At 45.1% G+C, this 14,358-nt stretch overlaps 1 protein-coding gene across 1 annotated transcript in view; it reads right to left on the bottom strand.

Moving 5' to 3' along the window:
- The window catches only part of Adcy2 (adenylate cyclase 2), a 343,570-nt gene that overhangs the window by 83,325 nt on the left and 245,887 nt on the right, over positions 1–14,358 (bottom strand). Inside the window, exons 6-11 of the mRNA XM_075975732.1 lie at positions 9,024–9,135; positions 6,475–6,602; positions 4,954–5,112; positions 3,940–4,072; positions 2,571–2,747; positions 62–105 (exon numbers count right to left, since the gene is read on the bottom strand). Of these exons, the coding sequence (XP_075831847.1) occupies positions 62–105; positions 2,571–2,747; positions 3,940–4,072; positions 4,954–5,112; positions 6,475–6,602; positions 9,024–9,135 (753 nt within the window). The remainder of the gene's footprint in view (positions 1–61; positions 106–2,570; positions 2,748–3,939; positions 4,073–4,953; positions 5,113–6,474; positions 6,603–9,023; positions 9,136–14,358) is intronic.

Here is a 14,358-nt window from a genome sequence, read left to right as displayed (position 1 = left end):
CTCTCAGATAAATAACAAGCAATATGTCTTCAGAAATTAAACTGTCAATGACAAGCCCTACCTTAAGGTGCGATTTTGAAAATTATGTTGACCCATTGGCACATCCTGCAATTAAAAACAAAGAAACTCAATTAGTGTCGAAAGCGTCTCTCAGGAAGAAGGGGGCCATGATCCTGAGATGGGACGCGTTTCTTCTTTTATCATGGTGAGTATGGTTTAAGTAACTACGTGATAATCCATATGAGGAACAGGGCTTATCATAAACACTTCAAATGTTGATGTAATGCACAAACATTGGACACTGGGGTGCTGGGAGTAATAACATGATTTTGCTTTTTAAAAGTTTGCAATCTTGAAATGTTTAGATTTTGCTTTAAATGGTGACCCCCCAGAAGCCCTCAAAAAAGTTGTTGTAAGCTTGCAGTCACCTGGAACTATCACACAAATAATAGATGGTCTTTAAAACACAAGAGGAGCTCCAAACATTCGCTGTCCATCCAGGGACTGATCCCTGAACCAAATCATAAGAAAGGGCACCACGGGTTCAATGTGTGGAGTCAAGGGACAATGGGACAGATGGAAGAAATATCACATGACCAATTGGAAGTTCCAGAAAGAGTGGAAGGGAGACATGGGTCAGGGCTGGCAGGTAGATACCTCACTGCGTAATAGCAGCAAGAGTTCAAAAGCCAAAAGACCCCAGGGACACTGTGGAATTAATGTAAAAGCTAGAACAGTGAATTCAAAGAAACTTGGCTTCACGCTTCTTGTGACTGGGAACATTGATTTTAATTGGCAACTGGACACAGGAGTCCGGAGATGCCTGTTCTAAGCGCCCTAAGGGCTGGAATACAGAGGATGCTGCAGGCCTCCCACAATGGACCCCTCTCCTGATGATTTCACCCTGACGTCAGCTCCCAATGCCAACTGCAGCCTCCAGTTCCGACAGCTTCAGGCTTGCACAACCACCCATGGTCTTCCTTGTTGGATGGACGTATGCAGAAGAAACGTCAACTTGATGGTGGTTATAGAAAGGTCTTAATTTTCCATCTTAAATAACCCGACTTCCCATGCAGTGGTCACCTCAGTGAATCACCATTCTCCAGCTGTGGGATGCACTGGGGGCGCGGACCCAAGCCACCATCAAGTCTCCTTTGCTCCCCCTTCCAGGATGGCCGTGAGTGTGCTTCTCACGGTGTCTGCTGCAGTCTCAGCGGGAGAGGACACTGCTCTGCCTTGGGGACTCTGCAGCCCTGCTCTGTCACTCCAAAGCATACATCTTTGTCGCAATCCTCGCTAGTTTAAGACACCCCAAAAGGGTCATGTGATCTCTTCACCCTGTCATCCCACCTTAGACAGCTTCCTTTCGCCATGGTTGATGACTCCTAATCACACCCACCTCCCCTCCATCCCCAGCAGACACCGCACTCAGTCCTCTGAGGGACTTGACTTTGCCCTCCTGCCTGCTCTTCCAGTCTGTTCTGTTCTTTCCCCCTAGACTTTCACACTCATCTGTCTAGGGCAGACACCATTTACTCCCCGATCCACTTAAGTTTACCTTCCTCACGGGGCTTATTGTACTTGAAGTAACCTTATTCATTTATCTTGCTCCACTGTGATCTCCCCTGCCCATTAGAAGGAAAACTCTAGGGACCTGCCCCACACTGTCTCTGCTGAATGACCAGTCACAAGCTTCTGCTGCTTTACATCGATTTTTAAGTTAAGTATGGAACAACAATTAATGACAAAAGAGTCCATGGATTTGGTAGAGAGCAAGGAAAGAGGGAATGATGTAATTATAGGATAATCTCAAAAATGAAAGAAACAATGTAAGAGCTGTAGAGAAGTTGTAGAAACAGATGCGATTAGCCTATAGGTTCCACCTGCTGGACTTAAGGGTTTGTTGCCAGACTATGAGGCCTGGGGAAGAGGACAGATGGGAATTTGCCTTCCCCCTGACATCTCCACGCTCCTTCTCAGCCAGTGAGAATCATGAAGGACTGCATTTTATCTCAACTGCATCCTGATCAGTCTGCCACCACACATGGAACTGGATGTGGTTTTAGGACTGAAATAACGGTTGGGACTATGTTAACCATCTAACTGTGTTTACTCTTCTTGCTCCCTCTAGATCTATTTTCCATAGTCTTTTCTGCATCTTATTGTACAAATACCCATGGTGAAGACCTTTGGTATCTGTGGCTGAAACCAGAACAGGGACGCACAGCGATGGGGCAGGTCTGCACATCTGGAATTGGAGCAGTCCTGGCCATGCCCATGAGTAGCCATCTGCCTTCATATCTACTCCTGTTAAAATGCTCATGGTATTCTACCTCATAAGACAAAAAAGAACTTGGTTAAACAGTCTTGTCACAGCCAGTTGTATAAATAATGACATGCTGGGCTATGGAGTCAAAGAGCAAAGCTGCTCTGTGTTGGATTCAAAGGCCCCACGGACTCAGAGGTCACCATCACTGCAGACAAGCATTTTGGCTGGAAATGCCCAATCTTTTGCTGCAGGAGGAGCCCACAGTCCTCCTACCATACCTATGGCTCTGAGGCAGGCTTACCGTGGTGCTAATCTTCCCGTTCTCTGTGGTCATGCTATCCCTGTGGTGCAGATGTGCGAAGGGCTTGGCTGCTCCCCAGGACTCCAAGTACCGGGTCATGCGAACAGATGCCCTCATCTTGGCTCCATCTAGGGTGTGGCGGGGTCTGAAGAGGTGCTGGGGACTCCGTCGCTCTCCCTTGGGAGGAGAAACAGCGTCATGACTGGTACATTCCAACCTCGCCCTCTTTCCCTGGTCCAGCTCCAGTTTCACTGGACCAAGTCAATTGCTTTCTCTCTACATAGCAAAACTCAATTAGTGAAAGTGGTAGGTATATTAGTGGATGATAATTCATGAAGTCAACCAACCCTTCAGCCCAACTTGGATCCGCTCTAGTTTGTTTTGGTGGTTTTATAACTAGGTTTGGCTGTGCTGGTCATATTGATGGTGGCTGCATGTACCTATAATTTGTGGCTCTTGGCCTGAACACATCTTCCTGTCACTTATCCACTGCTTGCCATTCATGATACTCATGTTGACCTCTAGGTCAACAGTGAAACTAATTACAAGTGTGGGCTACAGGGAAGCCATCGCAGACAAATGCCCATGGATCTGATCTTGATTTTGTGAACTTGGGTGACATGGCTCGGATGCCCATATCCCTGCATTCTTCACCATTTACCAGCGGTGTCGCCTGGAGACAGTTATACCATTGCCCAGAGCATCAGGGTCCTATGATGGATGATGATACCCATCTGGCAGGAATTTGAGAGAGATGAACAGCACTGAAAGCTCCGAGTCCCTGGATCTCCTCTAACAGGCGGCATGAACACAAGACGAGACAGACAACACCTCCCTGCTGATTATTTCCCAGGCGATGGGCTCTTTTGGCTCACAAGGGAAGCAGGTCTGTATGTATCTACGTTTTTACACAAAAGAATTGTGAGATTTACTTGCTAATCCTGAAAAACTTTCTCCCTTTTATTCCACACCATTATCACCTGATGAGATTTTAATGTTTGATGACTTCATTAAGAATCTCTGTTTCTTCTCAACTCACAGGTTTCAAGGCTGTGCACAGAGAGCCTTTTACAGGTGGCACTGTGCAACATGACAGACCTCTATAATAATCCTGACCGGCACCCTTCATCCATCCCATCAGCACATAGAGAGAGACAATACATTTCAACTGTCTTCTGAATAAGCACTGGAATTCATCCTTGCAAAACGTCTTCTATAATCAAGCCATTGATTGCATTTAAAGTGGTTTTGAGGGTGAAGATTTAGCCAGTTCTTAGCTAAAAGCATCACCTGCAACGATGTTTTCACTACCTGTTCCCCAATCACAGAAATAATGAGCTAATTATCTACACTGTAGAGTGGTACTGACCTTGGGGTTGATTACAAAGTAGGTTTTCACCAAGTGCTGTTTTAAATACGGGTCCCTTATTTCGCCATCTCCTTCCTCCACTTTGTAAGCCCCGTTCAAGTGCTCCAGGGTGACTGAAGAAATGTGAACGCGTCTGAAATGGAATTTTAAACATAGATGTAAAGAAAGATTTTCTGTTTGCTTGCAGCTTGGGAAATAATTTCTCTTCTAGTGAAGGAAAACCAGTGTGTCCTCTGAAATACTGACTTTAATGGAAGTTTGTGCTGGACTGGCCATTAGTGTAAAGAATGGCACCTAGAGGTCCTCAGACACCAACACTTGTAGATCCTCTGTGCTCACAGAAACCTGCACAGCAGGTGTGGCGAACCTCAGCAGAAAATACTAGATGATAACTCATTTTCATGGAAGTATCTGTCAAAATCTGCATCTGGGCTGTGAGAGTAGAAGTGTCGGCTGTGTGAAAGCGTGGATTTCCTCCTCAGTGTTTCTTCTTGTGTGCCTCGGAATCACGGCCCTCACATGTGGGAGTCACATGGCTGACATTTAACCACAAGTGGATTCTGTGGCTGCTTATGGGACTTAGTTTACTGCTGGTAGATATACCAGTTCTAGAGCGACACCAAGCCTGCACTGCATCATTCAACGGCAGCTCAGATCAACATCTGTAAATCCGCAAACAAAGAAAGGCTTAGAGTGTACTATGTGGTATCTGCAATGCTTGGATAAAGCCTTCAGAGGTTTGTAGAATTGGTGTTTGAGTTTGTGTGTGTGTGTTGCTAGGGAGGACGCCTAGAGGTTTATTTATTTATATTTTTACATTCTAAGTAAGCCTCTAGCACTATCCTGAGAACAAGGCCAAGAGATTTTCGCAAGAGGCCACTGGACACAGATTATCATGATACCAACACAGGCAAGAGTAGCCATCTAAAACTCAGCAAGCCGGTATTAGCTGGTTGACCTGGTCTGTCTAGTTGAGCCACCAGCTTGAAGAGAGAAATTCAAGGTTTGTCTTACCCAGGGACTCCTCCAGCTTCCATGTGGTTGGCCAAAGTGACGTCATGAGACCACACATCGTACTGCCACTTCTGGAGACCAATCACACCACACAGGACGTTCCCAGAATGCACTCCTACACGCATGTTGATGTCAACCCCTGTAGCATCCCTCACTTTCCTAAAGAGAGGAGAAGTGTGCATAGTTCACTAGTGCCATATTATTCCTTTGGCGAACAGCCAATCTCTCTGCATGTTATTATTCAACCTCTCAGACTTTGGGCAATGTACCACAGACCTTTCCTTGGCAGAGGACCACTATTTGCTGTTTCGGAGCAAGAGGAAGGGTAGCATCTTCTAAACGCGCCAGGAGTGGACCCAAAACTCCAGGCTCTGCTTGGAGTGGTCAGTAGTGACAAGGCATTCGGGCCACTGTTTTCATGTCCCCAGTTAACATGCATCCAGAACTGATCCACTGTGTGTGACTTCCTGCTGTGTTCAAACCCAAATGTCTGCATATCACTGTCTTGCAGCATCAGACCCCACTTCAAATACCATCTTCAATTCCTAACGTGCATGCCCCTGATAAACATATTCTGCTAGCAGAGGAACAATAACTTATTTGAGAACTTAATAACTTCAGCTCAAATATGGATATGTAAGAAATAATCATAAGGTTAAATCTTATCAACCGAATATATTCTTTAATTAAAAAGGAAAATAATTTTAAAGGCTTTAATAATATATTATGAAGAGGAATGCAATTAAAGATTGTCTCTGATATTTTCTGACTGTTGACAGAGGCCAGTGAAGAACTCCCCTGAAGTGGAGACAGAAGTGTTGGGCAGTGCTGGCTTCTATCATTCATTACTTAAGATATTATTACAAAAGAAGTGTCCAGGAAGATGATCCCAGAGCTGGGTAGAACCCCCCGGGGGAAACGAGGAAGGGAACAGAGATCGAAGGCAGCACTTTGCAGAAAACAGATGGTTCCCATCACTCGTCACAGTAAAGCAAAGCATTAGCATCTCACAGTGGCCTGGGGCGTGGTATAATGATGGTCCCAGGGCATGCCAAAACTGCACCCTTCACTAGACTTCCTGACTCATGCTTCAATAATGGGAACAGAGAGAAAGAGAACAAAGAATTCCCAGAATGGATGAGAGACACTAAGGCTGTCACCCATTCTTGGGGGGCTAAAAAAGCAAACTGCTTTTATCGCCTCATCCATCATACCTGAGACCAACAGGTAATTTACAACACAATGTGGAGCCCGTGAGAGGAGTCTGTTTGAATCACTTCAGAAACCAACAAATTATTAACTCAGTTTCTCTGAAACCAGTGGTTGATAACAATGCCCCTGAGCGCTGGTGCCAGCCATTCTCTGGACTGAGGACCCCTCACGCCAAGAGATCTGTTTCCTCATATTTAACCCTAGGTGTACAGTTAGTGCTCATGTATGGAAAACAGAAATAGCTGCAGAAGAGAAATACAACTCCAAACCGTTTTGCACGAGAGCAGTGCTTCCGAGGGATGCACTTACTTTATGGCTTCGCACATATCCAGTCCCATTTTCACACAGTTCTTGGCGTGGTTGGGGAGAGATATAGGGAGTCCGGAAACACAGTAATAGCAGTCTCCTAAAATTTTAATTCTCATGCATTCATTCTCCTGGAAGAAGAAAGCGGAAGACCTCATTTGCATGCTGCTCTCACAGTGATTCACATTTGCTGAATGGCACCCATTGCCGGCCCTGCTGACTCAGCTCCCGAGGACAGGGCGTGTGGAAACAGGGATGAGAAGATGGGCTTCCTTCATTGCCCAGTGAGAACAGGACAACCCTCTCCACATGCCACATGCCACATGCCCATTTCCAAAGCAGGAGGAATGATGGAGAGGGGAAGGGCATACAGAGAGGGTTGTGGGAGAGTTTCCCCTGAAAAGCAGAGGGGGATTGTTCTCTGCAGGACAAATGAGGACTTGTGGAGATTAGCATCACCCAGACCAGGACGGGACAGTTAGACTTAAACTGCTATTCTACTATGTTGGGGCTTTCTTTTTTATTTTTAACTTGCAGAAGACTCCTATGTACGGACATATATTGTCTGATAAATGTCTTCACCTGCCAATAAGCTACCATGAAACATGATTAATCATTTAGAATCCAGTTCTGTTATTAGGATAAATTTTTCTAATAAAAAGTCTGACCAGATTAAGGATGGAGAGACAGCTCGGTGGTTAAGAGCAACCACTGCTCTTGCACAGGGCCCAGGGTTAGTTCCTAGCATCTGTACCTGGCCCCTCACAAACCCTGTAACTCCAGCTTCAGATCGTGATTCTCCTCTTATGCATCCAGAGACACGCATGTGTATATGATTCAATAAGTAATCCTAATAAACTAAAAACAAGAAAAGTCTGGCCAACTCATTTGCTTGTTTACATTACATTCACATTAAGTGTTGTAATTTGCATTACGATATTTAGGTCATCTCATTCATATGCATCCATCCTACCTTCCCATTTTACCTTTCAAGCTCTTTAGCAAAATAAAACAAAACCAAAAAATGTTCTAAACACAATCTATTTCCTCTGAGAATAGCATGGGTTTATAAATGAGCGGATATGACATCTCTGCAAGCATGTGTGCAGTTACTGGACGTTTCGGCATGTGTCTCTTCCTGACTAATAGCTCACAAGCCAGGACATACTTTCATGCTTATTTATAGCACTATTGATGATGTATTTAGTAATTCCAGTGTAGTGTCATAAACAAGAGAAAAGCAAATTACTCATTAGTCAGGCTCCTTGCACACTTCTTAAATGGCTAGTTTATGACTGCAGAATGTTGGTGTTTCACAACAGTGCTTAGCTATGACCTTAAGCTGCTCGGCTTAAGTGACTTGCTTTGCCCAGTATTCATTCAGTGGGCTAGGCAGGCTGCTTGCTTAAGGTGCTCCATTTATGTTATTTAACTGTGTCATGATCTACTATCTAGAATGGATCCTGTTTTTGACCACATCAGCTGGACTGGACTCAGATGAAGCCCAGACATTCTGAGAGGAAGTTACACTGTACCCACCTATTCTGGGGAATAGTGTGTCATTCCAGATTCTTCTGTAGACACACTTCCTGTTGCCCGTATCTGTCACATGCAATAGAATCACTGCACATATAACTAGTTACAATGAAATCACACTTGAAGACTAGGTTCTATTCCAGCATGACTGATCCCTGTGGGATGGGGAGATGATCATGTGGACATGAGGGATGCTGCTTCCGGTGTGACCTTCTTCTACCTAACATCACCAGGCAATGCAATAAAAATGGGAGAATTCAAGTCATTAAGTTTCACCCTTTCTTTTTTTTCTTTAAATGTTAACTTACAAAACTCAACATTTTCCTTTGAAAAGGAGGGAGGCAGAGCTATTCTCTCACTGAAATGTCACCTCCTTTCCCCGTGGGAGCTGAGGCACACAATAAGATAGCATACTCGGGGAGAGGGCCCACAGAGGACCATGCCCTCGTCTGTAGACACTGTTGGCAGTTGTTTAAAAATGACCGGCCCACGCAGAGCAACCCTTCTGCAGCTCAGGAACGAATACTAGTAGATAAAATGAAGGGTACTGGGAAACCATTCAGAGGCAAAATCAGGCTGGAAAGAAGCATGTAATGAAAAGCAAAGAGCTGGAAAAAAGAAATGTTTTCCACCCACATTTCACCAGCTCGAGGTCAGGTTTTTGTGAAATTTCCCATGTACACACTCACAGCACGACTGTGAACTGACGTGTCTGTGTAAGGGGCACAGAAGCTACAAGATGAAAGTGAGCCAATAGGAATTAAAGGCTTGTACACAGGGCACACCTTAGGGTTTTCCAGAATCTTACTTAACTCTGCGAGGAGAGAATGATTAAACCTTCACATGGCAATGCCTCCCTAACATCCCAACGCGCACAGGGTTGCCAAGAGAATCTCACTATTTTGAGTGTAGAATTGTATGTAAGCAGACCGCTAAAAATAGGTGAAAACACACAGAACTTGCATGCCAGGGCATCCTCCTGGTTTTGCAAGCGTTCTTGAAGGAGAGAAACCCACCTTTGCAATTTGGTCAAATTTCCCGAAGAGCTCATTCAGCATGTGGACCAGTTCCCCAGGGGAGCAGTCACTTGCAAGTCGGGTGAACCCAACGATGTCAGCGTATAAGATGCTGTGGGAACAGGTGGGGAAGAGAACTTAAAAGTCTACATTACATTGTAAAGATGAGTCATGGCAAGTTCCTATTAGAACAGTGTAAATATTTCGTACTTAGTAGTTTCATGAGAAACATGCTATTTCCTGGACAGGAAATGCATAAACCTTGAAATACATCACCATTTAAATATTTTTCTAGTGCTGAATTTAAAAATTATTTTTAATTTATTTTTTTATTCCTCTCTCATACATCATATCCAACTGCAGATTCCCTGAGGACTTAGTGGGAAGAGACAAGCTGCCTCATCATACTGGTCCAGTTCCAGGCTTTTCGTTTCTTCTTCCCCCTCTCCTCCTGGTCTTCCCCCATGCCTGCCTTCCCACTCATGCAACCCAGGTGACCAGTGGCATGTCAGTCCCACTTGCACTGTCATGTGACTCACGCTGTACAAACTCCTACAGTAGAAGCAACAGCTGCTAAAGTCCAATCCCGTGTGCACCAATTCAAATGAAAATAATTCAAAGCAATAATATTCCTTTCTAAAAAAGATTAATAATCGATTGATCCTGCATCCTTTACTCTAGGCTTAGACTTCACTTGGGGTGACATGTTAAACAAATCAAGACACCGGTGAGTGTTCAAAGGTGACTCGTGTTTAATACTGAAAAGGGGAATGGCAGACTGTTAGGAGAGAGGGACACGGGCAGGCAGGGAGGTGAGCGTCCAGGGAACTTCACTCTTTGGATGTGACAGCTTCGTTTGCATATGTGCAGACGAGTTGGGGTGACTGTGAGTTCCCCAAGAATAACCAGTGAGGTGTGCCAGTGTGTGCATCAACCCTTTCAAATATAAGAGCACAGTCCAGATGGTCACGAAGGCTTTATACATTGGCCTACACTCCTGCTTTGAGTCTGAACAGCCACTTAGTGAATCACTTAGTGAAGATGTTATGGCTTGAGATGTACCATAGAAATAGTCATGAGGAAGGTTATTAAAACAAACAAACAAACAAATGCAGAATCCCAAAAAGCAAACTGTGGAAATTGGCAGCAATGTGGAGAGTTGGATCCATTGTGCATTGCTGGTGAAAGCGTAGGCGGGCACAGCCACTATGAAATACACTACGATAGCTCCTGGAAAATTTAACCCTGAGAACAACAAGATTTAGATGTGGCATTAAAGCAGATGTTGATGCGTGAATGTCTGAATTTGCTTTATTCCCACGGCGGGGTGGAAACAACCCAAAAGTCCATCTGTGGACATATGGGAAGAGAAACTGCGATCTATACATACGCTGTAATATTAGTCAGCCTGGGAAAGAAATGAAATCCCAGGAAATGCTGGACTTGAAGGCACAAAATGTCAAATGTTAAGTGATTACATTCCATGTTGCCTTAGACTAAAGCAGCCCTTGTAGGCAGAAGGCAAAATGGTGGGTGCTGGTTTGGGGGAGGAAGTCGGGGCTTGTTGATTTATGGGGATGGGAACCCCATGTACAATGAGGAAAAGGCTATGGAAATAATCAAGACAGTGGGAAAGCTCTGTGAACACTTCCTCCCACAGAACTATTCCCTTAGAAGTGGTTGAACTGTGAAACACTGTGCCCATTTCACCACATCAAAAACAAAACTACGTGGTGCCAATCGTCTTCATCACAGCCAGATCAGGACAGGACTCTGGAGCAGCAAAGCACAGGAGAGATGCTTTCCTCTGTTGGGGGACAGGTGACTTCCACAGGTTTCTGAAGAGGCTGGCCTTTCTGTTCTGTTCACATGATCGCTCAAACCATGCCTACTTCCCTCCACCATCCCTTTAGAGGAACGTCTGGCAGAGGCTGAGCCATGTTCCAAGAGGAAGGATTGAGTTTGCTCACTCAGAGAAGGAGCACCTGATACAAAGAACTCTGGGAAAGGAACAGGTGAAGGTGGGTGAAGCCACTTCCTTCTCATCTGTAACATCAGCTTTTTTGATGATTAGAACCTGAACTGGGAAAAGCAGCCCCAAGGCAGGCTGCCCGGAGATATCATAGGCTACCCCAGAGCTTGCTTTTCAATAGAGAAATGAAAAGAGTAAGCAGAGACTGTGGCGCGGTATTGGAAACGGCGTGAAAGGAATCGTTAGGCTCTAAGCCAGCAGTTCTCAACCTTGTGGGCTGCGACACCTTTGGGGGTCAAATGATCCTTTCACAGTGGTCATCTAAGACCAACAGAAAGCACAGATGTTTACATTACAATACATAACAGTAAAACTACAATTGTGAAGTAGTAAAGAAAATAATTTCATGGTTGGTGGTGGATCACCACAACATGAGGAACTGTATTAAAGGGTTGCAGCATCAGAAAGGTTGAGAACCACTGCTCTAAAGGCTCACACAGGGATGGGGTCCGGGGAGGACGAACTAAGAATCATTATCACAAAGGTCATCCTGACAGTGCCCCATGGAAGCAGGCAGGCCATTGGAGCCTGAGCAAGGTCTGTGGTGGGGAGCAGTGGAGAGACATGGTTAGACACAGACGGAAGATGAACCAAACACTGCAGCTGATTAGATTTTGGCAGGGAGCATCCAAGAGAAGAAACTGAAGTTGAAGGGCAGTTCCTGGATGAACTGTGTTTGGAATCTAGGTTCAGATGGATCGTGAGCTTGCCCAGGAAGAAGACCACTTTATCTTTGTTGGTTTTGTTGTTACCTTAAGTCACCCGCTAGGTGAATGAGCACAGGCTGGGTTCCATGTCTTACAAAGAGAGTGACGTCCTGGGAGAGTGGAAAGAGCACAAGGAGCCTCAAGAGTAACAATATCGCTCATTTACAGATGAGGATAAACTCAGGAAAGAAAAGGAAACATCAAGATTGTATCGGTATGAAGACTGACGTGTTCTCTCAGTAGGGCCTGCAGCCTGCATGGCCAACGCAACAAGGAACAGAAGAATTACACAGATCTGGAGACAGGAGAGCTGGCCTGGGGAAGTTGGTATTAATTAGGTCTGTGGCTTGGTGGGGATTCACACCAGAGTTAGGAAGTTGAGGACAAGGGAAACCAATCAGAGTGAGGAAAAATTCTTTGTGTCCTGAGCTATGTAGGAAAGATGTAGTTTCAGACTGGCTGATAGGTAGGATTATGCAAAAATACACTTGTTTTTATTTTGCTTTCATTTGTTTTCCAATGTTGTGTCTGTGCTTGCTTAGGAACGACTGGGAAAGATCCAGAGAAAGGCGATCAAGGGTCAGAAGGACACCAACAGTTGCTGTCCTCAATAGAGAAATTATTATTTTCATTAGTGCTAGGAAATGCTTCTAGTAGGAATAAGCCCCATGTCTAATGGACACCAAAGCAGAGCTAGGAGGCAAACAGTTGATTTCTCTGGATGCCCAGCAACGGATTCCTTGTGCTGGCAGAATTGGGCCGCCATGCTATGAGGATGTCCGGGCATCTGATGGTGAGGACCAGAGGAGCTGAGGCCTCTAGCTAACACCCCATGTGAACCATCCACGGAGGGCAGGAGCCACAAAGAAGGCAGGTCCTCTGGCGGCTGTATCTAACACCTGGCCTGAGTTTCACAGCAGAGTCCAAGCCTCAAACATCTGGACAAACATCTCTTAAACTTCTAGCCCACGGATGCTGTGAGATGCTAATGTCTGTGTTAGGCCACTAAATTTGGGGTGTTCTGGTAAACAAAAAATGACATGTAACACAGGTGGTATAAGGGGTTCATTCATTGCTTGAGGGTGCCATGTTGTCCATCAAGATGTCCAGTGACTGCTACGCCACCATGCTTTCCTTTGCAGGCTTTGATTACCCAAATGAATGCCTTGCAATCAGCTCCTGCAGTGGGAGGGGACTGCAGCAGTTTGGGAGGCGGAAAGCTGGCGAGAGGAAGCATTTGAATGGCACACCCCCAGACACCACAAGTGTTAACTTCTTGCTTCCTTAACTTTATAGATGAAATGCTTACACAGCCACAGGCAAACAGGGATTTTAAACAATTTTATTGCTTAATGGGCCATAACTTTCTTTAAATAGACCTAGTTTCTCCCCTCACCCATTCAGTGTTTCTCACCACAATTCCCATCCTGTCACCAGTGTTTCTCCTTTAGGTACTGTCTGGTGAAACGCGTTTCTTATTGTTTATTTATTTATACCTATACTTGGGTCGGGCATGTCGCCGGCTCTGGGTACCTTTTTGTAAGATCTGGTGCCAAATGAGCTATGCATCTACGTTTCAGTAAAGTGTGTGTTTCATCTCGGATTTCAAAACTTTGATTTAAAACAGCTGGCCCGGGAGACAGCAGCCTGTGATGATAATCCAGATTTGGAGAACAGACTGGGTTCCAGTTCTAGCAGATGCTCCCCAGCCGGGGTTGAGAGTCAAGATTTGGGGAAGAGGCTTTGGCCCACATCTAGCTGATGTTCAGATAAACATATCTGTGACCCCAGATATACTGAAGTATGATTCAAGAATCTTCCCTGACACTAAAGATTACCACCAAAGCTTCACAGATACAGCCGGGTATATGTGCAGAGGACTATGGGGACTAACAGAAAGCCTGGCATCATCACAATGAGTGCCTGAGAGAACAAATTTCTGAAGGAGGTACCTGGGATGGAGAGAACAAGAGAGGAACACTAGCTATGCGGTGGCTTGTGGATGGGGATAAAGGAATGAGTCTCCTTCCCAGCTTGAAGGGAGGGGCCTTATATGTCACCTTCTACATCAGGGGTATTAGATGTTTCATACATCTTCCCTCTTGCCTAGAATCCCATAGTGTTAGCTTGCTGGCTTCCGAGCACTATAATTCTAGGGATGACTCTCTAGGGGATATACTTACGACAATGTCTGTCTTGATAAAGCAGCTATTGCCATAAAAAATATAAAGATTTGCATCAGGACCCTGTGGCCGTTGCCACTAGTTGGTCAACCCAATAATCCAGCCTCCCTGGAGTGCTGGCTTCATGGAGGCCCTGTAGCCAGGAAACACACCTGGGAGGGTTGACCATTGTGTCTAAAAAGTTCATGGACACTCATAGGATTATACTGCAGTCTGACTGTGGGGGTTCTCAAAAAAAAAAAAAAGACCTCACCATCCACCTCTTCTCTGTTCCTCTCCATCACAGACAGAAAGTTTACAAACTATGTATCAACCCAATGAATGAAGCAGATTAAATTATATCACCCCAATGCGAAGGTTCCGAGGGACATCAGAAGGGAAAGAGGAGTGGGCCCCACTGTACCATCAAAGGA

The sequence above is a fragment of the Microtus pennsylvanicus genome, chromosome 6 (genome assembly GCF_037038515.1).
Source record: "Microtus pennsylvanicus isolate mMicPen1 chromosome 6, mMicPen1.hap1, whole genome shotgun sequence".
NCBI lineage: Eukaryota > Metazoa > Chordata > Mammalia > Rodentia > Cricetidae > Microtus > Microtus pennsylvanicus.
The sequence above is the reverse complement of the archived record's forward strand: the minus strand, read 5'-3'. Positions and strand labels throughout refer to the sequence as shown.